We start from the raw sequence: 24,933 nt of genomic DNA, 5'->3' as shown, positions 1-24,933 counted from the left end.
CTAACGGCACTATTCACTGCTTATTAGTTAAATGTACTGTATATAACAAACATTTAATGCGATATGAATATTCAAATGATCTGGACCAGTAATCACTCCATAGCTACCAGGATACCGTTGTTCAGGTCGTACCATCGGCTCAGGCTCGGAGTCTTCCTCAGAGGGGCTTAAATAATCCCTCCTCTTCCTCTTCTTCATCGGCTTCAGGAGTTCCGAGTCATGAGACATCGCTGCTGATTCCAAACCCCTCTCACTTCCTGTCAGACTGGAAACATGGAGCCACTGGATTACAACGTTTATAAAATCACTCCATGTTTCTGACACTGAAACTGTACAGCAAAGTAGAATTAAATCAAACTGAACACCAATCTGGGCTTCTGATTATTCCATAACGGACAATTAATTAAATTTGCAAGTCTAGTTAATTAATTTTAAAATTACATTTAAATTTTAGTTAAGTTTTAAAAGCATTACAAAGCAAGTGAAGTTACGGAACAGATTCAATTTAATTTAATTCAACTTTTCAAAGCATTTTTTACAACAACGCAGCTAATTGCTCAAATCTGATTGGCCAGCTCGGTCAGGTGTGCTGTACTTGTGGAAAACAGCATGGCTTGGACAGGTTTAGATTAACGCACTCGTTCTAACGTATTAACGTTTCTATAGTAACAGCTTGTACGGCAGACACTCCACATAATCCAACACTAATAATAAATTATTTGTTTAAGAAAAAAAAGTATAATCATTATTATGCTGCAGGTTTTTATTAGGAGATATTTAGGCTATTTAATCTTTATGGAAGGAGTCTCCAGTGTCAGAGCTGTGTAACAGTCACAGTCAGGACAGAAGAGTTCATACTTTCAACAGGTTCTCAAAGCTGTGTGTGTTTTTTTGGGGGGGGACAGAAAGAAAGAGTGAAACAGAGGGGCAGAGAGAGAGAGAGAGAGAGAGAGAGAGAGAGAGAAAGAGAGAGATACACACAGAGGCAGAGACAGAGAGAGACACACACACAGACGGACAGAGAGAGAGACAGAGGGGCAGAGACAGAGAGAGATACACACAGAGGGGCAGAGAGAGAGAGAGAGAGACAGAGATACAGAGGGGGCAGAGAGAGAGATACACACAGAAGGGCAGAGAGAGAGATACACAGAGGGGCAGAGAGAGAGATACACACAGAAGGGCAGAGAGAGAGATACACAGAGGAGCAGAGAGAGAGATACACACAGAAGGGCAGAGAGAGAGATACACAGAGGGGCAGAGAGAGAGATACACAGAGGGGCAGAGAGAGAGATACACAGAGGGGCAGAGAGAGAGATACACAGAGGAGCAGAGAGAGAGATACACACAGAAGGGCAGAGAGAGAGATACACAGAGGAGCAGAGAGAGAGATACACACAGAAGGGCAGAGAGAGAGAGATACACAGAGGGGCAGAGAGAGAGAGATACACAGAGGGGCAGAGAGAGAGAGAGATACACAGAGGGGCAGAGAGAGAGAGATACACAGAGGGGCAGAGAGAGAGATACACAGAGGGGCAGAGAGAGAGATACACACAGAGGGGCAGAGAGAGAGATACACACAGAGGGGCAGAGAGAGAGATACACACAGAGGGGCAGAGAGAGAGATACACAGAGGGGCAGAGAGAGAGATACACAGAGGGGCAGAGAGAGAGATACACACAGAGGGGCAGAGAGAGAGATACACACAGAGGGGCAGAGAGAGAGATACACAGAGGGGCAGAGAGAGAGATACACACAGAGGGGCAGAGAGAGAGATACACAGAGGGGCAGAGAGAGAGATACACACAGAGGGGCAGAGAGAGAGATACACACAGAGGGGCAGAGAGAGAGATACACACAGAGGGGCAGAGAGAGAGATACACACAGAGGGGCAGAGAGAGAGATACACAGAGGGGCAGAGAGAGAGATACACACAGAGGGGCAGAGAGAGAGATACACAGAGGGGCAGAGAGAGAGATACACAGAGGGGCAGAGAGAGATACACAGAGGGGCAGAGAGAGAGATACACACAGAAGGGCAGAGAGAGAGATACACAGAGGAGCAGAGAGAGAGATACACACAGAAGGGCAGAGAGAGAGATACACAGAGGAGCAGAGAGAGAGATACACACAGAAGGGCAGAGAGAGAGATACACAGAGGGGCAGAGAGAGAGATACACAGAGGGGCAGAGAGAGAGAGAGATACACAGAGGGGCAGAGAGAGAGAGATACACAGAGGGGCAGAGAGAGAGATACACAGAGGGGCAGAGAGAGAGATACACACAGAAGGGCAGAGAGAGAGATACACACAGAAGGGCAGAGAGAGAGATACACAGAGGGGCAGAGAGAGAGATACACAGAGGGGCAGAGAGAGAGAGAGATACACAGAGGGGCAGAGAGAGAGAGAGATACACAGAGGGGCAGAGAGAGAGAGAGATACACAGAGGGGCAGAGAGAGAGAGATACACAGAGGGGCAGAGAGAGAGATACACAGAGGGGCAGAGAGAGAGATACACACAGAGGGGCAGAGAGAGAGATACACAGAGGGGCAGAGAGAGAGATACACACAGAGGGGCAGAGAGAGAGATACACACAGAGGGGCAGAGAGAGAGATACACACAGAGGGGCAGAGAGAGAGATACACAGAGGGGCAGAGAGAGAGATACACACAGAGGGGCAGAGAGAGAGATACACAGAGGGGCAGAGAGAGAGATACACACAGAGGGGCAGAGAGAGAGATACACAGAGGGGCAGAGAGAGAGATACACAGAGGGGCAGAGAGAGAGATACACAGAGGGGCAGAGAGAGAGATACACAGAGGGGCAGAGAGAGAGATACACAGAGGGGCAGAGAGAGAGAGATACACAGAGGGGCAGAGAGAGAGATACACACAGAGGGGCAGAGAGAGAGATACACAGAGGGGCAGAGAGAGAGAGATACACAGAGGGGCAGAGAGAGAGAGATACACAGAGGGGCAGAGAGAGAGATACACACAGAGGGGCAGAGAGAGAGATACACAGAGGGGCAGAGAGAGAGATACACACAGAGGGGCAGAGAGAGAGATACACACAGAGGGGCAGAGAGAGAGATACACACAGAGGGGCAGAGAGAGAGATACACAGAGGGGCAGAGAGAGAGATACACAGAGGGGCAGAGAGAGAGATACACAGAGGCAGAGAGAGAGATACACAGAGGCAGAGAGAGAGATACACAGAGGGGCAGAGAGAGAGATACACACAGAGGGGCAGAGAGAGAGATACACACAGAGGGGCAGAGAGAGAGATACACAGAGGGGCAGAGAGAGAGAGATACACAGAGGGGCAGAGAGAGAGATACACAGAAAGGCAGAGAGAGAGATACACAGAGGGGCAGAGAGAGAGATACACAGAGGGGCAGAGAGAGAGATACACACAGAGGGGCAGAGAGAGAGATACACAGAGGGGCAGAGAGAGAGAGATACACAGAGGCAGAGAGAGAGACACACAGAGGCAGAGAGAGAGAGACACAGAGGGGCAGAGAGAGAGAGATACACAGAGGGGCAGAGAGAGAGATACACAGAGGGGCAGAGAGAGAGAGATACACAGAGGGGCAGAGAGAGAGATACACAGAGGGGCAGAGAGAGAGAGATACACAGAGGGGCAGAGAGAGAGATACACAGAGGGGCAGAGAGAGAGATACACAGAGGGGCAGAGAGAGAGATACACAGAGGGGCAGAGAGAGAGATACACAGAGGGGCAGAGACAGAGATACACAGAGGGGCAGAGAGAGAGATACACACAGAGGGGCAGAGAGAGAGATACACACAGAGGGGCAGAGAGAGAGATACACACAGAGGGGCAGAGAGAGATACACAGAGGGGCAGAGAGAGAGATACACAGAGGGGCAGAGAGAGAGATACACACAGAGGGGCAGAGACAGAGATACACAGAGGGGCAGAGAGAGAGATACACAGAGGGGCAGAGAGAGAGATACACACAGAGGGGCAGAGAGAGAGATACACAGAGGGGCAGAGAGAGAGATACACACAGAGGGGCAGAGACAGAGATACACAGAGGGGCAGAGACAGAGATACACAGAGGGGCAGAGACAGAGATACACACAGAGGGGCAGAGAGAGAGATACACACAGAGGGGCAGAGAGAGAGATACACACAGAGGGGCAGAGAGAGAGAGATACACAGAGGGGCAGAGAGAGAGATACACACAGAGGGGCAGAGAGAGAGATACACAGAGGGGCAGAGAGAGAGAGATACACACAGAGGGGCAGAGAGAGAGATACACACAGAGGGGCAGAGAGAGAGATACACACAGAGGGGCAGAGAGAGAGATACACACAGAGGGGCAGAGAGAGAGATACACACAGAGGGGCAGAGAGAGAGATACACAGAGGGGCAGAGAGAGAGAGATACACACAGAGGGGCAGAGAGAGAGAGACACACAGAGGCAGAGAGAGAGACACACAGAGGCAGAGAGAGAGACACACAGAGGCAGAGAGAGAGACACACACAGAGGCAGAAAGAGAGAGACACAGAGGGGCAGAGAGAGAGATACACAGAGGGGCAGAGAGAGAGATACACAGAGGGGCAGAGAGAGAGATACACAGAGGGGCAGAGACAGAGAGATACACAGGGGGGGCAGAGACAGAGAGAGATACACACAGAGGGGCAGAGACAGAGAGATACACGGGGGGGCAGAGACAGAGAGAGATACACACAGAGGGGCAGAGAGAGAGATACACACAGAGGGGCAGAGAGAGAGATACACACAGAGGGGCAGAGAGAGAGATACACACAGAGGGGCAGAGAGAGAGATACACACAGAGGGGCAGAGAGAGTGATACACACAGAGGGGCAGAGAGAGAGATACACAGAGGGGCAGAGACAGAGAGATACACAGGGGGGCAGAGACAGAGAGATACACAGGGGGGCAGAGACAGAGAGAGATACACACAGAGGGGCAGAGAGAGAGATACACAGAGGGGCAGAGAGAGAGATACACAGAGGGGCAGAGAGAGAGATACACACAGAGGGGCAGAGAGAGAGATACACACAGAGGGGCAGAGAGAGAGATACACACAGAGGGGCAGAGAGAGAGATACACAGAGGGGCAGAGAGAGAGATACACAGATGGGCAGAGAGAGAGATACACACAGGGGCAGAGAGAGAGATACACACAGAGGGGCAGAGAGAGAGATACACAGAGGGGCAGAGAGAGAGATACACAGAGGGGCAGAGAGAGAGATACACAGAGGGGCAGAGAGAGAGATACACAGAGGGGCAGAGAGAGAGATACACAGAAGGGCAGAGAGAGATACACACAGAGGGGCAGAGAGAGAGATACACAGAGGCAGAGAGAGATACACAGAGGGGCAGAGAGAGAGATACACAGATGGGCAGAGAGAGAGATACACAGAGGCAGAGAGAGAGATACACAGAGGGGCAGAGAGAGAGAGAGAGAGATACACACAGAGGAGCAGAGAGAGATACACACAGAGGGGCAGAGAGAGAGATACACAGAGGGGCAGAGAGAGAGATACACAGAGGGGCAGAGAGAGAGATACACAGAGGGGCAGAGAGAGAGAGATACACAGAGGGGCAGAGAGAGAGATACACACAGAGGGGCAGAGAGAGAGATACACAGAGGGGCAGAGAGAGAGAGATACACAGAGGGGCAGAGAGAGAGATACACACAGAGGGGCAGAGAGAGAGATACACAGAGGGGCAGAGAGAGAGATACACAGAGGGGCAGAGAGAGAGATACACAGAGGGGCAGAGAGAGAGATACACAGAGGGGCAGAGAGAGAAATACACACAGAGGAGCAGAGAGAGATACACACAGAGGGGCAGAGAGAGAGATACACAGAGGGGCAGAGAGAGAGATACACACAGAGGGGCAGAGAGAGAGAGATACACAGAGGGGCAGAGAGAGAGATACACAGAGGGGCAGAGAGAGAGATACACACAGAGGGGCAGAGAGAGAGATACACACAGAGGGGCAGAGAGAGAGATACACACAGAGGGGCAGAGAGAGAGATACACACAGAGGGGCAGAGAGAGAGATACACAGAGGGGCAGAGAGAGAGAGATACACACAGAGGGGCAGAGAGAGAGAGACACACAGAGGCAGAGAGAGAGACACACAGAGGCAGAGAGAGAGACACACAGAGAGGCAGAAAGAGAGAGACACAGAGGGGCAGAGAGAGAGATACACAGAGGGGCAGAGAGAGAGATACACAGAGGGGCAGAGAGAGAGATACACAGAGGGGCAGAGACAGAGAGATACACAGGGGGGGCAGAGACAGAGAGAGATACACACAGAGGGGCAGAGACAGAGAGATACACGGGGGGGCAGAGACAGAGAGAGATACACACAGAGGGGCAGAGAGAGAGATACACACAGAGGGGCAGAGAGAGAGATACACACAGAGGGGCAGAGAGAGATACACACACAGAGGGGCAGAGAGAGAGATACACACAGAGGGGCAGAGAGAGAGATACACACAGAGGGGCAGAGAGAGTGATACACACAGAGGGGCAGAGAGAGAGATACACAGAGGGGCAGAGACAGAGAGATACACAGGGGGGCAGAGACAGAGAGATACACAGGGGGGCAGAGACAGAGAGAGATACACACAGAGGGGCAGAGAGAGAGATACACAGAGGGGCAGAGAGAGAGATACACAGAGGGGCAGAGAGAGAGATACACACAGAGGGGCAGAGAGAGAGATACACACAGAGGGGCAGAGAGAGAGATACACACAGAGGGGCAGAGAGAGAGATACACAGAGGGGCAGAGAGAGAGATACACAGATGGGCAGAGAGAGAGATACACACAGGGGCAGAGAGAGAGATACACACAGAGGGGCAGAGAGAGAGATACACAGAGGGGCAGAGAGAGAGATACACAGAGGGGCAGAGAGAGAGATACACAGAGGGGCAGAGAGAGAGATACACAGAGGGGCAGAGAGAGAGATACACAGAAGGGCAGAGAGAGATACACACAGAGGGGCAGAGAGAGAGATACACAGAGGGGCAGAGAGAGAGATACACAGAGGGGCAGAGAGAGAGATACACAGAGGGGCAGAGAGAGAGAGATACACAGAGGGGCAGAGAGAGAGATACACACAGAGGGGCAGAGAGAGAGATACACAGAGGGGCAGAGAGAGAGAGATACACAGAGGGGCAGAGAGAGAGATACACACAGAGGGGCAGAGAGAGAGATACACAGAGGGGCAGAGAGAGAGATACACAGAGGGGCAGAGAGAGAGAGATACACAGAGGGGCAGAGAGAGAAATACACACAGAGGAGCAGAGAGAGATACACACAGAGGGGCAGAGAGAGAGATACACAGAGGGGCAGAGAGAGAGATACACACAGAGGGGCAGAGAGAGAGATACACACAGAGGGGCAGAGAGAGAGATACACACAGAGGGGCAGAGAGAGAGAGATACACAGAGGGGCAGAGAGAGAGATACACACAGAGGGGCAGAGAGAGAGATACACACAGAGGGGCAGAGAGAGAGATACACAGAGGGGCAGAGAGAGATATACACACAGAGGGGCAGAGAGAGAGATACACAGAGGGGCAGAGAGAGAGATACACAGAGGGGCAGAGAGAGAGATACACACAGAGGGGCAGAGAGAGAGATACACACAGAGGGGCAGAGAGAGAGATACACAGAGGGGCAGAGAGAGAGATACACAGAGGGGCAGAGAGAGAGATACACAGAGGGGCAGAGAGAGAGATACACAGAAGGGCAGAGAGAGATACACACAGAGGGGCAGAGAGAGAGATACACAGAGGCAGAGAGAGATACACAGAGGGGCAGAGAGAGAGATACACAGATGGGCAGAGAGAGAGATACACAGAGGCAGAGAGAGAGATACACAGAGGGGCAGAGAGAGAGAGAGAGAGAGAGAGATACACACAGAGGAGCAGAGAGAGATACACACAGAGGGGCAGAGAGAGAGATACACAGAGGGGCAGAGAGAGAGATACACAGAGGGGCAGAGAGAGAGATACACAGAGGGGCAGAGAGAGAGAGATACACAGAGGGGCAGAGAGAGAGATACACACAGAGGGGCAGAGAGAGAGATACACAGAGGGGCAGAGAGAGAGAGATACACAGAGGGGCAGAGAGAGAGATACACACAGAGGGGCAGAGAGAGAGATACACAGAGGGGCAGAGAGAGAGATACACAGAGGGGCAGAGAGAGAAATACACACAGAGGAGCAGAGAGAGATACACACAGAGGGGCAGAGAGAGAGATACACAGAGGGGCAGAGAGAGAGATACACACAGAGGGGCAGAGAGAGAGATACACACAGAGGGGCAGAGAGAGAGAGATACACAGAGGGGCAGAGAGAGAGATACACACAGAGGGGCAGAGAGAGAGATACACACAGAGGGGCAGAGAGAGAGATACACAGAGGGGCAGAGAGAGATATACACACAGAGGGGCAGAGAGAGAGATACACAGAGGGGCAGAGAGAGAGATACACAGAGGGGCAGAGAGAGAGATACACAGAGGGGCAGAGAGAGAGATACACACAGAGGGGCAGAGAGAGAGATACACACAGAGGGGCAGAGAGAGAGATACACAGAGGGGCAGAGAGAGAGATACACAGAGGGGCAGAGAGAGAGATACACAGAGGGGCAGAGAGAGAGATACACAGAGGCAGAGAGAGAGAGATACACAGAGGCAGAGAGAGAGACACACAGAGGCAGAGAGAGAGATACACAGAGGGGCAGAGAGAGAGAGATACACAGAGGGGCAGAGACAGAGAGAGATACACACAGAGGGGCAGAGACAGAGAGAGATACACACAGAGGGGCAGAGAGAGAGAGAGATACACACAGAGGGGCAGAGAGAGAGAGAGAGATACACAGAGGGGCAGAGAGAGAGATACACAGAGGGGCAGAGAGAGAGATACACAGAGGGGCAGAGAGAGAGAGAGAGAGAGAGAGATACACAGAGGGGCAGAGAGAGAGAGATACACAGAGGGGCAGAGAGAGAGAGAGATACACAGAGGGGCAGAGAGAGAGAGATACACAGAGGGGCAGAGAGAGAGAGATACACAGAGGGGCAGAGAGAGAGAGATACACAGAGGGGCAGAGAGAGAGAGATACACAGAGGGGCAGAGAGAGAGATACACAGAGGGGCAGAGAGAGAGAGAGATACACAGAGGGGCAGAGAGAGAGAGATACACAGAGGGGCAGAGAGAGAGATACACAGAGGGGCAGAGAGAGAGATACACAGAGGGGCAGAGAGAGAGATACACAGAGGGGCAGAGAGAGAGATACACAGAGGGGCAGAGAGAGAGATACACAGAGGGGCAGAGAGAGAGAGATACACAGAGGGGCAGAGAGAGAGATACACAGAGGGGCAGAGAGAGAGAGATACACAGAGGGGCAGAGAGAGAGAGAGAGAGAGAGAGAGATACACAGAGTGAAACGTGAAATGGTTTGTTTCAGGAAGCCGTGAGCCATCGGTTCAGCGTCGGTGAGTCACAGTTATAAAAAGCTGAAAGTACAGCCGCTGATCATGAAGCGAATCTGCTTTAACAAGCTCGAGTGCAGCAGCCTTTAGAGTCCTTATTACACAACTTCACATCGTGGGTGTGACATGAAATATTCACGAGCTCGCTGCACAGCGTTACAAAACCCTAATACAACCTCGGGGGGGGGGGGGGGGGGGGGGGGACAGAACACTTACAGCTAACGCGGCGAAATTACACTCGTTCTCTGCAATGTGGGATTTCAAAACACTGATCAGTCTCATCTCATTATCTCATCTCATTATCTGTAGCCGCTTTATCCTGTTCTACAGGTTCACAGGCGAGCTGGAGCCTATCCCAGCTGACTACAGGTGAAAGGCGGGGTACACCCTGGACAAGTCGCCAGGTCATCACAGGACTGACACATAGACACAGACAACCATTCACACTCACATTCACACCTACGCTCAATTTAGAGTCACCAGTTAACCTAACCTGCATGTCTTTGGACTGTGGGGGAAACCGGAGCACCCGGAGGAAACCCACGCGGACACGGGGAGAACATGCAAACTCCGCACAGAAAGGCCCTCGCTGGCCCCGGGGCTCGAACCCGGACCTTCTTGCTGTGAGGTCACAGCGCTAACCACTACACCACCGTGCCGCCCGCTGGAGAAATATATGTTTGTGATAAATGATGTTTAAACCGTAACCTCAGGAGAAAAGTAGCTGTTACACAGCGGAGAAGAGCCCTGTGGGAAACTGTGGTATGGTCCGGAATGTACGTTTACATTTACATGACCATCCTGTCAGTCATTTTATAGACACTCCCACACCCCACTTCACGCCACACTCTACTAATATGCTAATATCACAGCTTGGTGCTCATAAGCACTTATTACAGGGGAAAACGCCCCCAAAACAAACAGTGACTGTCCCTGTGACTATTCTCAACCCACTGAGCAGGATTTTACATGTTTTATTATAGTGCACTTGAATGTGACATCATTACAATTCTTGCTAATGCTAAGTCAAGTTAGCATGCTAACTCTAGCTCAAAACACTGCTTTGTGTTCATGAATGGAGAGAAAAATATATATTATACAAATCATATTCAGCTCCACTTAAACTGATAGAGCTAATCATGACTACTTTTAATCAATTTATCTAATGTGCTTTTAAAGAGTTACGCAACTAGGAACAAAGGGTTTTGTTCAAAATGTATGTTTTTACAAAGAGAAGGGAAAAGGAAATGGAGTTCAAAAATAGTTTTTCCAGTCAGTTTTTTTTAAACAGTAGAGGAGGAGTTATAAAGGGTGTGGTCACCTGCTCACAATAATGAAAACTGCATCGTGACGTAATTATACGAGGACGCCGAGATCCTGTAGCCACGCCTCCAAGCTGTAGTCACGAGCTTTTACATCATTAGTGTTAGAAATGTTACAGTACACATTTAGTACAAGTTCACAAGTGATTGCTCTAAGACAACGAGGGAGGCTCAGCCTCCTCTAAAAATGCTGAACATCGTGTAGGATGAATTGCGCTAGGCTTATGTTATAGCCGACCTTATAACATTGCTATTTCAGATCCAGAATCATAGAAATATATGTGCTCAACCCAACTACAGTGCGAAATCATTCCGTTATAACTTTAATGTGTGCGTGAGTTTTTCCCTCTCGTGACAGCGCGATGCAGCCCAGCCTCAGTGCACTTCAATGGCATTTGGGAGCTCTGCGCTTTCAATCTCAAAATGCAAGACGGTTATTGGACAAATACTGCGAAAACGCCCGCCCACGGACTCCCAGCCTCACAGTGGGAGGGACATGGCAGTTTCCGCGAGGAGACTGGTGATTGGTGAAAGCGGCCGGATATTTTCTTTGATTGACAGCTCGTTTCAACTATAGACAGGCAGCGGTGAATTTCAGTTCAGTCCCATGCGGATTCGCAAGTGCTGTGGTGTATTGTAAGAGATCAGCTTACATTTCGATTTCATTCATTACATACGGTTTCTACCAGCTTTTTTAGTTTGTATATATTTTCATTGTAAATAAAGTGTAAATATAGTGTTGTCAAGTTTGCTATCTTAGTTCCAGAAATTTCGTTTATTTGAGTGACTGAACTTGAACTTGAGGGGGCTAGTCAGCTAGCAAGAAAGCTGCGCACGGATGCCGAGCATTGCTGATTTAATTTTGGCGAAGCCATTTGCCAGTCTTCCTTTCGAGGAAAAAATTTAAATTAAAGAGCAGGGTAGACCAACGCCTCAAATTGACTTGGTGAAAAAGGTAGGGAATAATACTCGTTCCTTTCAGCTCTCCTGGTACGAGAAAGTGAATTGGCTAACAGCAAGTGACCCACATCAACAACAGTAAATAGGCTACTTTAGTAATATGTCATGGATGGACCAAAAATATAGAATCTATTTAAAATGTTTATGCTGAGTATATTATATTGGAATATATATTTTTCTGGATATGAATTAAACACAGCTACAATTTGGAAAACATTTTTAAACAAAAACACAGCCGAGAACATTTCACACTACAGACCTGGATTAAAAGTGAAGGGTTATCAAAATTGTCAATAAAACATTTCTCAGTCAAAATAAGTAAAAAAAATAGGGAAAGTGTCATTGAATGAAATGTGTGGCACCCAGCTCTATGTTTGGCTCCCCAAGGTCAGTGCTTGTGCCTATTCCAGAACACTCTGCTGTTACTGCTGAGGTTCCTGACAAAGAGCTGCTTTCAATAATGATCAATTTTTAAACAACATGCCACAATTTTAAAATATAAAATGTTAAAATATAACCCCCCCCCCAACACCACCATCATGTATATTGGACAGTAGGCTAATGGGCCAAAAGAACCTGTTATTTCACAGTTTGTGACGCTGCCAACAATCAGCCAGGTCAGAGACAAGAGTATGGGCAAAATTGATGTGTTTTTTCTTTTTTCTTTTAAAATCTGGAAATATCGTAACCGACCAGCCTCCCCTGTTTGAAAGACTACCAGCCGCCACTGTACAAGTTACCTCTAAAGATCATTTCTGATCCGATTCACAGATGTGCATGTAGGACAAATGCCGAGATCGGATTTTAGTATCATTTAAAAGACTGATTCATCATTTAAAACGTGATTAGACTTACTTTGAGCAAACAATGAGCTTCAAAACAATAACAGCAATGAAGTGACTTTACATCATCTTACCATGAAGTGAAATCATTTAAAACAAATTCAGTTTCACAGATGCCCGATATCACTTGTGGGTGTGGCCTGTCCAGCCTACCCTCACCAGCCACTTTATTAGGAACACCCCTACATCCACCTGCTGTTTTCTAATCAGCCGATCAAATCCCACAGATACAAATCAAGAGCTTCAGTTCATGTTCACGATGTTCAAACATCAGAATGGAAAAAACCATGATCTCACAGTGAAGTGTGACTTTCTTTCTGTCTCTCACTGTGGTATGGGTGTTGGTGGTTTGAGCCAGATGAGTATGAGGTTTGAGTATTTCAGAAGCTACTGATCTCCTCCTGGGGTTTTCACACACAACAGTCTCTAGAGTTTACACAGAATGGTGCGGAAAACAAAAAACACTGAGTGAGTGAGCGACAGTTCTGTGGGTGGAAACAAACGCCTTGTTGATAAGAGAGGGTCAGAGGGAAATGGACAGGAAGGATATAGTAACTCATATCATCACTCTTTACAACCGTGGTGAGCAGAAAAGCATCTCAGCATGCAACAGCAGAACACATTGGGTTCCACTCCTGCAGCCAAGAACAGGGAGGTTAGAATCAACAACACGTTCCTATTAAAGTGGCCGTGGAGTGTATTTTGTGTTCTGATGATAAACCGTTGTAGCTATAGATTTAGCTCCTCAAGGTAGCAAGTTAAAATTGAATGAAATGCCGCACTAATCAGCGTGAAAATCTTGTTTGATTTGTTACATGCACAGATTAGTAAAGTGGACTAACTGATCACCAGCGATCACCGCTACTCCTTTACAAGCTTGTTCCACCCCCATGCCTTTATACGCATTGAACGAGAGCTCGTATATGACAGGATCTGGAGGAGTGAAAACTTTTGCTCTGTGCATCAGTGAAGTGTAAGTTTTGTCTAACTCCAGTCCAGTATTTGTGAGTCAGTCTCAGCTCAGTGTGTGTTTACAGTCCAGTTACCTGTCAGGTGCCGAATCTCGCCGGAGCTCCTCGCTGTAGCTGCGTTTCATCATCTGATCGCTGTTCTTGTGTGGAACCGAGTTCTCCTGGACCTCCGGGTTGACCTTAACGAGCCGAACGCCATCGACACGCACGGCCTGGACATCTACAGACACAACACACACATCTGATCAGTGCAGAGCCACAGTGTGGACGTGACCAAACACCGACACGTCGTTATAGATCAACAGAATTTACTGACTGACATTTGGCTGCTCTTTAGTTCTCATGTTTTTGTTCCGGATCACTAAAACCATCCTGGACGACTACGGCATCGACGTATATCTTGTATATAATCTTTTATGACATGTTTAACACATCAGTTTACTTTTATTATTTACAATAACCTACAGATCCTCTCAATTTGATTGTTGCATCATTTCATTTCAAATCACTGAATCAGTCCATATCATCAGATCATTACCCCACTCATTTCCAGACTCTAGAACATCCTTGGATGAAGAACCAAGGAGACTCATATACAGTGGGGCAAAAAAGTATTTAGTCAGTCACCAATTGTGCAAGTTCTCCCGCTTAAAAAGATGAGAGAGGCCTGTAATTTTCATCATAGGTACACTTCAACTATGAGAGACAGAATGAGAAAAAAAATCCAGAAAATCACATTGTCTGATTTTTAAAGAATTTATTTGCAAATTATGGTGGAAAATAAGTATTTGGTCAATAACAAAAGTTCATCTCAATACTTTGTTATATACCCTTTGTTGGCAATGACAGAGGTCAAATGTTTTCTGTAAGTCTTCACAAGGTTTTCACACACTGTTGCTGGTATTTTGGCCCATTCCTCCATGCAGATCTCCTCTAGAGCAGTGATGGTTTGGGGCTGTCGCTGGGCAACACAGACTTTCAACTCCCTCCAAAGATTTTCTATGGGGTTGAGATCTGGAGACTGGCTAGGCCACTCCAGGACCTTGAAATGCTTCTTACGAAGCCACTCCTTCGTTGCCCAGGTGGTGTGTTTGGGATCATTGTCATGCTGAAAGACCCAGCCACGTTTCATCTTCAATGCCCTTGCTGATGGAAGGAGGTTTTCACTCAAAATCTCACGATACATGGCCCCATTCATTCTTTCCTTTACACGGATCAGTCGTCCTGGTCCCTTTGCAGAAAAACAGCCCCAAAGCATGATGTTTCCACCCCCATGCTTCACAGTAGGTATGGTGTTCTTTGGATGCAACTCAGCATTCTCTCTCCTCCAAACATGACAAGTTGAGTTTTTACCAAAAAGTTCTATTTTGGTTTCATTTGACCATATGACATTCTCCCAGTCCTCTTCTGGATCATCCAAATGCTCTCTAGCAAACTTCAGACGGGCCTGGACATGTACTGGCTTAAGCAGGGGGACACGTCTGGCACTGCAGGATTTGAGTCCCTGGCGGCGTAGTGTGTTACTGATGGTAGCCTTTGTTACTTTGGTCCCAGCTCTCTGCAGGTCATTCACTAGGTCCCCCTGTGTGGTTCTGGGATTTTTGCTCACCGTTCTTGTGATCATTTTGACCCCACGGGGTGAGATCTTGCATGGAGCCCCAGATCGAGGGAGATTATCAGTGGTCTTGTATGTCTTCCATTTTCTAATAATTGCTCCCACAGTTGATTTCTTCACACCAAGCTGCTTACCTATTGCAGATTCAGTCTTCCCAGCCTGGTGCAGGTCTACAATTTTTTTTCTGGTGTCCTTTGACAGCTCTTTGGTCTTGGCCATAGTGGAGTTTGGCGTGTGACTGTTAGAGGTTGTGGACAGGTGTCTTTTATACTGATAATGAGTTCAAACAGGTGCCATTAATACAGGTAACGAGTGGAGGACAGAGGAGCCTCTTAAAGAAGTTGTTACAGGTCTGTGAGAGCCAGAAATCTTGCTTGTTTGTAGGTGACCAAATACTTATTTTACCGAGGAATTTACCAATTAATTCATTAAAAATCCTACAATGTGATTTCCTGGATTCTTTCCCCCCATTCTGTCTCTCACAGTTGAAGTGTACCTATGATGAAAATTACAGGCCTCTCTCATCTTTTTAAGTGGGAGAACTTGCACAATTGGTGGCTGACTAAATACTTTTTTGCCCCACTGTAAACCATACTTAGGACGAGATCATTTAATTAAAAAACCCTGCGTGAGACACTTCATCATGGCAGAAAGTGTGGAGTTTGTCAGAGGAACGCTGCAGACCTGCTGAAGGATCTGTACCGAGTTTCACAGCCGGTTTAGTTTCTCCATCCATGACTTTGGTTGGAGCTCCATCAGCGAGAGGGTTTGCTGAGCTCACTTTCCCTTGACTGACCACCTCCAGAGTGCCGCTGTCGCTCACACACAGCTGCACAACACACACACGGTCTGTCAGGAGATCCATCCCAGACGTACCAGCTCACCTTCTTCATTAAATCTACATCACGAAGTTCAGGAGAAATCTCTCCCTCACCTTCAGATTGCTGCCTGGGAGGATCGCCATTCCCTCCTTCCACTCCAGAACATGGACGATGCTGCATGTCCCGCCCACCTGGGTCACTTCCTTTGCCGTGGTTTGGGACACGTCCACTTTGGGCAGCTGATGAGTGGAAGCTATAAATAAATTAAATTAAAAATAAATAAAAAAGGTTTCAGTCCTTAATCTTTAAAAAAATTACTTTCACAACAAAATTCTTTAAATCATTAAAACACACCGAGGTTTGTGATGTGAAGATCCAATCACAGATCAGTTCTGGCTTTCAAAAAAACCCACTACAAAAGAGTAAAGAGGGTCTTTTTTTAAGAATAAAAAGACGAATTAATCTTACAGCCACTTGCTGATATTCTTAGTGATTTCCTTTAAATTGAGGCACTCGTTAAATGTGTGCAAATTTGCATCCTGATGATGTTAGAATTAATATTTATTTCACTGCAAAGATGCTTGATTTTTGGATTTAAAAAAAAAAAATTATTTATATATATATATATATATATATATATATATATATATATATATATATATATAAAATTTTGATTAGATTCTTGATAAATGCAGATAATTTTGAAAAAAGAATACGCATTTAAAAGAATACGCATTTCAGTAAGTCTGTATTTTAGGGAAATTGACTTGTGTGTAATTAATAACATTTCTGTAATTACAAGTCTACTTCTAGCTGAGGTTCTCATCACATCGCTCCTGTGGAGGACGGCTCCATGTGGACAGTCTAAAGACACTTCTAAGACGCTCTGGACGCTTACAATGGTTTAGGACTACAATCACCATATACAGTAACTTTAGGACTGCAGTTGTCATCAACAGTTTTGCTCGTCTCTGCTCCAACTGCCAATTTTCAGTCAATTGTGTCATTTAGCATAATTTTTTAAAGCAAATCAGAAAGACAGCTGCACAAGTTACAGCAAAAATAACCAAGAAAGAAATCCATAAATTAAAAATGTCTCAAATTTGTCAACAGAAATCTGCATTTGATGGAATTTTGGACTGAAATGCCACGACGTCTACAAGCTTTTGTTTTACAAAACAAACTGATGATAAAGTCAAAGTCAAACAGAAACAGTGAGTCTGATGATATTTTGCACTTAAAGGTTGGGCAGGTAATTTTAGAGAAACCAGCAAGAAAGTAAGCTCGATTTTGAAAGTATCCAACTGAAAACCCTGCCCCCCCGTTCACATACATGTCAACCTATACAGAATGTCCGTATTTTATACAGATTTGATTCAATAAACGTAGTATACGGGCATACAAATAAAGTTATACGGATTCTTTAAAAAAACTTCAATATTTATTTAGAGCTATAATCAATTCCCACGATGATAAAAGAGCGCATAACATTTACAAACGTACTGTACACCACAGACAGCCAGTAAAGAGTCTTATGAAATCGCGCGTTATCTTGTGGTAGCGAGACTTCATTCCACTTTTGATCATGCGCACACCGCATTGCGAGAATCCCTCCAACCGTGAAGTCATAGACATATAAACATAGACGCCGCCTTCTGCGTAGAATCATACGTCATCCTCGCCGCCATATTGGATGTGGCAAAGTAGCCGAGAATAAAGATGCCTCATTCATGTGCTGCGTTTAACTGTACCAACAGGTTTACCGTCCAAACGAGATCACATGGGATTACCTTTCACAGGTGAGACTGGAAAAATACTTTTCATTGTATTTGGTCATTATAACGTAATTTTACAAACAGATTTTTCTGACTTTGTGGCTAATATGAAGTCTCGCGCATAATAGCCACTCGGTGAAACCTGTCTCCAAACAACGAAGTATTTCCTTCGTAACTACGCTGATAACACTTTGTGTTTTTGTCAAACATTGGAGCTTTGTATTCATTCTGAAGGTTTGTTGTTATTAATATTGAATAAAAAGTAACTGGGATATATCATTGTTAATTATCATTCAAATTTTAGGTAAATTATTTTAATTTGCATCTTATACGGATTTTATAAGGGAAATGCGGATTTTGGAGGTTGGTTATACAGGTTTGATTGACCAAAGGTTGACATGTATGTGTTCATAACCACGCCTCCAAATCACATGAACGCGCACCGCCTGATTCCTGCTGGAGGACAAGTGCATGAGAGAGCGCGTGCTGGGGGATGAGTGTAGCATCGTCATCATATCCAATTAATGAAGTGATTAAGAAAGCTAAGAAAAGGTTACCCTGCCTACGCGAATGCAGGAAGACGAGTCTACCCAATGATGTGGGGATCACTGTTTACCGCGGTAAGATTCATCCGGTGCGAGAGTACACACTGCCGGTCTGGAGTGGTATCCCGAAATACAACAAGTGCAGGATCACTGTCTGGCCATAATTAGCATCCTGAAGATAAGTATTGTGAGTCTGGAGGAACGAAGAGATGAGGCGACTATATGTGAGTTTGAAAGAATTATAAAGGACCCCAACCATCCAAATCATGTGTTCCTTCCAAGAATGATGGCCCACAAGTATGCTACTAGGAACAAAAGTCATCTCGCAAAACCATATCAGGAACTGAAAGACGTAAGAAGTCTTTGATCTCAAGAGCACATCCCCTCCTGAACAACCAGGCAGTCAAACTCTGTTAGCTATTATACTTTTATTTATTGGATACACATTTCTATGACTTTGTTGGTTTTTGTTGGAAATTCATCTTATATTTTTAGTTATTATCATCATCATCACCATCATCATCCAACTACCTCATGTCTCATTCACATGGAAGAAAACGCCTACTATCAAGCCGTCCAAATCATTTGATTCAGACCGAGTAAAATGATTGGACGGATGTTTTACAGATGGATTTTTGTCCTTTTTATTGTCAGAGTATTTGATTTATTCACTGCTGTCTGGATGTGAAGAGAATTTTAAGAAACATAAAAATGTTTCTGAAATAAAATAAATGGCGCACACTAGCTTTGTGTGTGTGTGTGTGTGTGTGTGTGTGTTGGAACAGAGGAATGTCCTGTCCAGTTCTGTATCTAACTGTACTATTTCACTGGAATAGAATCAGACTTTTCTGTAATTATTCATCTCATCTCATTATCTGTAGCCGCTTTATCCTGTTCTACAGGGTCGCAGGCGAGCTGGATCCTACCCCAGCTGACTACGGGTGAAAGGCGGGGTACACCCTGGACAAGTCGCCAGGTCATCACAGGGCTGACACATAGACACAGACAACCATTCACACTCACATTCACACCTACGCTCAATTTAGAGTCACCAGTTAACCTAACCTGCATGTCTTTGGACTGTGGGGGAAACCGGAGCACCCGGAGGAAACCCACGCGGACACGGGGAGAACATGCAAACTCCACACAGAAAGGCCCTCGCTGGCCACGGGGCTCGAACCCGGACCTTCTTGCTGTGAGGCGACAGCGCTAACCACTACACCACCGTGCCGCCCCAGTCTCATCTCTCTTAGCTTAATTCCCAAGCTCTCCACATGTGCTGTCCCTCTGATGTGCTCGTTCCTCATCCTGTCCAACCTTCTCACTCCCATCACAAACCTTAACATCCTCAACTCCGCCACCTCCAATTTTGCCTCCTGTCTCTTCGTTAAGGGTACGGTCTCCAATCCATACATCACAGCTGGTCTCACTACTGTCTTATACATCTTACCTTTCACTTTTGCTGGGACTTTCTGATCACAAATGACTCCCGAAATCCTTCTCCACCTGCTCCACCCTGCCTGCACTCTCTTTCTCACCTCACTATCGCAGCCCACATTTTCCTGCACAGTTGACCCCAGGTACTTGAATTCACCAACTTTCTTTACGTCTACTCCTTGCATCTTCACTACACTCTCATCGCCATTCTCACTGATGCACATGTATTCTGTTTTGCTCCTGCTCACCTTCATTCCTCTTCGTTCCAATGCATCCCTCCATCTCTCCAAACCCAACTCAACCTCCTTTCTACTTTCACCACATATCACAATATCATCCGCAAACATCATGTTCCACGGGGATTCTTGCCTCACTTCGTCCGTCAAGCTATCCATCACTATGGCAAACAAAAAAGGACTCAAAGTACAGTGGTGCTTGAAAGTTTGTGAACCCTTTAGAATGTTCTATATTTCTGCATAAATATGACCTAAAACATCATCAGATTTTCACACAAGTCCTAAAAGTAGCTAAAGAGAACCCAGTTAAACAAATGAGACAAAAATATTATACTCGGTCATTTATTTATTGAGGAAAATGATCCAATATTACATATCTGTGAGTGGCAAAAGTATGTGAACCTCTAGGATTAGCAGTTAATTTGAAGGTGAAATTAGAGTCAGGTGTTTTCAATCAATGGGATGACAATCAGGTGTGAGTGGGCACCCTGTTTTATCTAAAGAACAGGGATCTATCAAAGTCTGATCTTCACAACACATGTTTGTGGAAGTGTATCATGGCACGAACAAAGGAGATTTCTGAGAACCTCAGAAAAAGTGTTGCTGATGCTCATCAGGCTGGAAAAGGTTACAAAACCATCTCTAAAGAGTTTGGACTCCACCAATCCACAGTCAGACAGATTGTGTACAAATGGAGGAAATTCAAGACCATTGTTACCCTCCCCAGGAGTGGTCGACCAACAAAGATCACTCCAAGAGCAAGGCGTGTAATAGTCGGCGAGGTTAGAAAGGACCCCAGGGTAACTTCTAAGCAACTGAAGGCCTCTATCACATTGGCTAATGTTAATGTTCATGAGTCCACCATCAGGAGAACACTGAACAACAATGGTGTGCATGGCAGGGCTGCAAGGAGAAAGCCACTGCTCTCCAAAAAGAACATTGCTGCTCGTCTGCAGTTTGCTAAAGATCATGTGGACAAGCCAGAAGGCTACTGGAAAAATGTTTTGTGGACGGATGAGACCAAAATAGAACTTTTTGGTTTAAATGAGAAGCGTTATGTTTGGAGAAAGGAAAACACTGCATTCCAGCATAAGAACCTTATCCCATCTGTGAAACATGGTGGTGGTAGTATCATGGTTTGGGCCTGTTTTGCTGCATCTGGGCCAGGACGGCTTGCCACCATTGATAGAATGATGAATTCTGAATTATACCGGTGAATTCTAAAGAAAAATGTCAGGACATCTGTCCATGAACTGAATCTCAAGAGAAGGTGGGTCATGCAGCAAGACAACGACCCTAAGCACACAAGTCGTTCTACCAAAGAATGGTTAAAGAAGAATAAAGTGAATGTTTTGGAATGGCCAAGTCAAAGTCCTGACCTTAATCCAATGGAAATGTTGTGGAAGGACCTGAAGCGAGCAGTTCATGTGAGGAAACCCACCAACATCCCAGAGTTGAAGCTGTTCTGTACGGAGGAACGGGCTAAAATTCCTCCAAGCCGGTGTGCAGGACTGATCAACAGTTACCGCAAACGTTTAGTTGCAGTTATTGCTGCACAAGGGGGTCACACCAGATACTGAAAGCAAAGGTTCACATACTTTTGCCACTCACAGATATGTAATATTGGATCATTTTCCTCAATAAATAAATGACCAAGTATAATATTTTTGTCTCATTTGTTTAACTGGGTTCTCTTTATCTACTTTTAGGACTTGTGGGAAAATCTGATGATGTTTTAGGTCATATTTATGCAGAAATATAGAAAATTCTAAAGGGTTCACAAACTTTCAAGCACCACTGTAGATCCTTGATGAAGTCCCACCTTCACCTTGAACCATTCAGTCGTTCCAACTGCACACCTCACTGCTGTTTCACTGTTCTCATACATGTCTTGCACCACTCTGATATACTTCTCATTCACTCCACACTTTCTCATACAATACCATAACTCATCTCTCGGCACTCTATCGTATGCCTTCTCCAGGTCTACAACACACAATGTAGCTTTCTCTGGCCTTCCCTGTACTTCTCCGTTAACATTCTTAAAGCAAAAAATTGCATCCGACGTGCTCTTCCTTGTCATAAACCCGTACTGCTGTTCACAGATTGCTACCTCTCTTCTCAATCTCACCTCCAATACCCTTTCCCATAACTTCATGGTGTGGCTCATCAGTTTTATTCCTCTGTAATTCCTGCAGCTCTGTACATCTCCCTTATTCTTGTATATTGGGACTAGCGCACTCTTTCTCCATTCATTTAGCATTTTCTCATTCTCTAGGATCTTATTAAACAATCTCGTTAGGAACTCCACAGCCGTCTCACCCAAACATCTCCAAGCCTCAATCGGGATACCATCTGGTCCGACTGCTTTCCCAGTCTTCATTCTTTTCATGGCTGCCCTCACCTCATCCTTACTAACCAACTCTGCTTCCTGATTTGCTGTCCCCAATGAATCTGACCTTTTCTCTCTTGGATTCTCCTCATTTAATAAATCCTCAGAGTACTCTTTCCACCTTCTTAATGCACTCTCTTTGTTTATCAGCACATTTCCATTTCCATCTTTCATCACTCTTACCTGCTGTACATCCCTCGCTTCCCTGTTTCTCTCCCTAGCTAGTCTGTACAGGTCTTTCTCTCCTTCTTTGGTCTCCAGTCTTTCGTACAACTCCTGGTATGCATCTGCTTTCGCCTTCGCTACCTCTGTTTTTGCCTTCTGTCTCGTCTCTCTGTATAACCGCCTGCTTTCCTCGTCTCTCTGCTCGTCCCAATTCTTCTTTGCCAGTCTCTTCTCTTTTATAATTTCCTGCACTTCTTTGTTCCACCACCATGTCTCCTTGTCTTCCTTCCTCCTTCCCGATGACCACCCTAGCACCTTCCTTGCTGCCTCTCTTACTAGTACAGCAGTAGTATCCCAATCTTCTGGCAGACTTCCATGACCACTCAATGCTCATCTCATCTCTTCCCTAAACTCCTTCTGATGTTCAACCTCTTAATTTCCACCACTTAATCTTCGGCTCCACTATTTCACGCTTCCTCTTTTTCACTTTCAAGCTCATCCTGCACACGACCACTTGATGTTGTCTAGCTACACTCTCCCCTGCCATCACTTTACAGTCTCCAATCTCCTTCAGGTTACCCCTTCTGCAGAGTATATAGGCCACCTGTGTAGATCTTCCTCCACTCTTAAACATCACCCTGTGCTGCTCTTTCTTCTTGAAGTATGTATTGACTATTGCCAAATTCATCCTCTTTGAAAAATCAACCACCATTTGCCCTTCCACATTTCTCTCTCTTACACCATATCTGCCTGTCACGTCCTCATCTCCTCTGTTTCCCTCGCCAACATGTCCGTTGAAATCTGCTCCTATCAGCACGCCCTCCTCCCTCGGTATACTTTCTACCACGTCATCCATCTTTTCCCAGAAAGACTCTCTTTCTCTTCATTCTCACATCCAACCTGTGGGGCGTACGCACACACAACATTGATTACCAATAATAATAATAATAATAATAATAGGGCGGCACGGTGGTGTAGTGGTTAGCGCTGTCGCCTCACAGCAAGAAGGTCCTGGGTTCGAGCCCCGGGGCCGGCGAGGGCCTTTCTGTGTGGAGTTTGCATGTTCTCCCCGTGTCCGCGTGGGTTTCCTCCGGTTTCCCCCACAGTCCAAAGACATGCAGGTTAGGTTAACTGGTGACTCTAAATTGAGCGTAGGTGTGAATGTGAGTGTGAATGGTTGTCTGTGTCTATGTGTCAGCCCTGTGATGACCTGGCGACTTGTCCAGGGTGTACCCCGCCTGTCGCCTGTAGTCAGCTGGGATAGGATCCAGCTTGCCTGCAACCCTGTAGAAGGATAAAGCGGCTACAGATAATGAGATGAGATGAGATGAGATAATAATAATAATTTCAATTTATATGGCTCCTTTCTCAAAACTCAAGGTCCCTTTACAATTATAGGGAACAAATAAATAAAAAAAAAAGAAAAAGCCACCAAATAGAGGCCAGGATGTCACTCCAATGGTGTAGCAGCCACAGTCCCACCAAAAGGCGCCCGAAAACAAGTCCCACACCTCCAGCACAGCCGCCGCAACTTATTGCCCAGTTCATTTCTTTCTTTCCTCACTTTTGTGCTTCATTTTCTGCTTATAATCAAAATCCATCCTGATATTTTTACCCACTGCCCAGCGACAAACCACAAACTGGAGTTAACGAAGCAAAAGGATGCGATTAAACCGATAATTAGTTCCACCTGAATCACATGATCAAATTAGACGCATCTTATCGGGTGGCCTATAAAGGGAATGCTCAAAAATATAAATAAATTAATTAACATGGGGGGAAACCCACCCTGGTTTTAATTTCAACTTCCACAACTTAAAATCCAAAAATAAAAAGTGATATTTAATAAGAATAAAGTTTCAAGTCAACGCAAAATATAAAATAATAATAATAAAAATGAATCCTGACCATGGAGAAGATTTGTGTGGGTTTTGGAAGGAACAGGTTTAGTGGTTAAATGGAGAAGTTTAACTCGACACAGTGACCTCAGAACCTGGGCTCGCCTGAGGTGTGGCTCCGCCCCCAACATCACCTCTGATTAATGATCTCAGTTTCAAAATCAAGTGAAGAACTGATTCATGAACAAAATCACATGTTCTAACTTTAAACTCTCTTCATCTTACCAATCCATGACCATTGTGTTTGACCAATCAAAGACCTGTTCTTCTTCTAGCCCCACCCACATGTCCTTATTTGGTACTTAAACGTTCCTGGACAGGAAAACGCACATTTGTTTATCCTATTTATCATTCAGCAGTGTGGAAACATGATCTAAAAGGAAAAAAAAAAGGTACTAAACACTGCTTACACTTGTGACAGGTACGACACCATCAAGGCCACATCTTTAGTATCTATT

At 46.0% G+C, this 24,933-nt stretch overlaps 1 protein-coding gene across 1 annotated transcript in view; it reads right to left on the bottom strand.

Moving 5' to 3' along the window:
• The window catches only part of l3mbtl1 (L3MBTL histone methyl-lysine binding protein 1), a 51,485-nt gene that overhangs the window by 25,918 nt on the left and 634 nt on the right, over positions 1-24,933 (bottom strand). The window contains exons 2-5 of the mRNA XM_060936704.1: positions 16,141-16,280; positions 15,891-16,035; positions 13,667-13,811; positions 133-265 (exon numbers count right to left, since the gene is read on the bottom strand). Of these exons, the coding sequence (XP_060792687.1) occupies positions 133-265; positions 13,667-13,811; positions 15,891-16,035; positions 16,141-16,280 (563 nt within the window). The remainder of the gene's footprint in view (positions 1-132; positions 266-13,666; positions 13,812-15,890; positions 16,036-16,140; positions 16,281-24,933) is intronic.

Source organism: Neoarius graeffei, chromosome 13 (genome assembly GCF_027579695.1).
Source record: "Neoarius graeffei isolate fNeoGra1 chromosome 13, fNeoGra1.pri, whole genome shotgun sequence".
In the NCBI taxonomy this organism is placed as follows: domain Eukaryota; kingdom Metazoa; phylum Chordata; class Actinopteri; order Siluriformes; family Ariidae; genus Neoarius; species Neoarius graeffei.
This window is presented reverse-complemented; position numbering and strand designations above follow the sequence as displayed.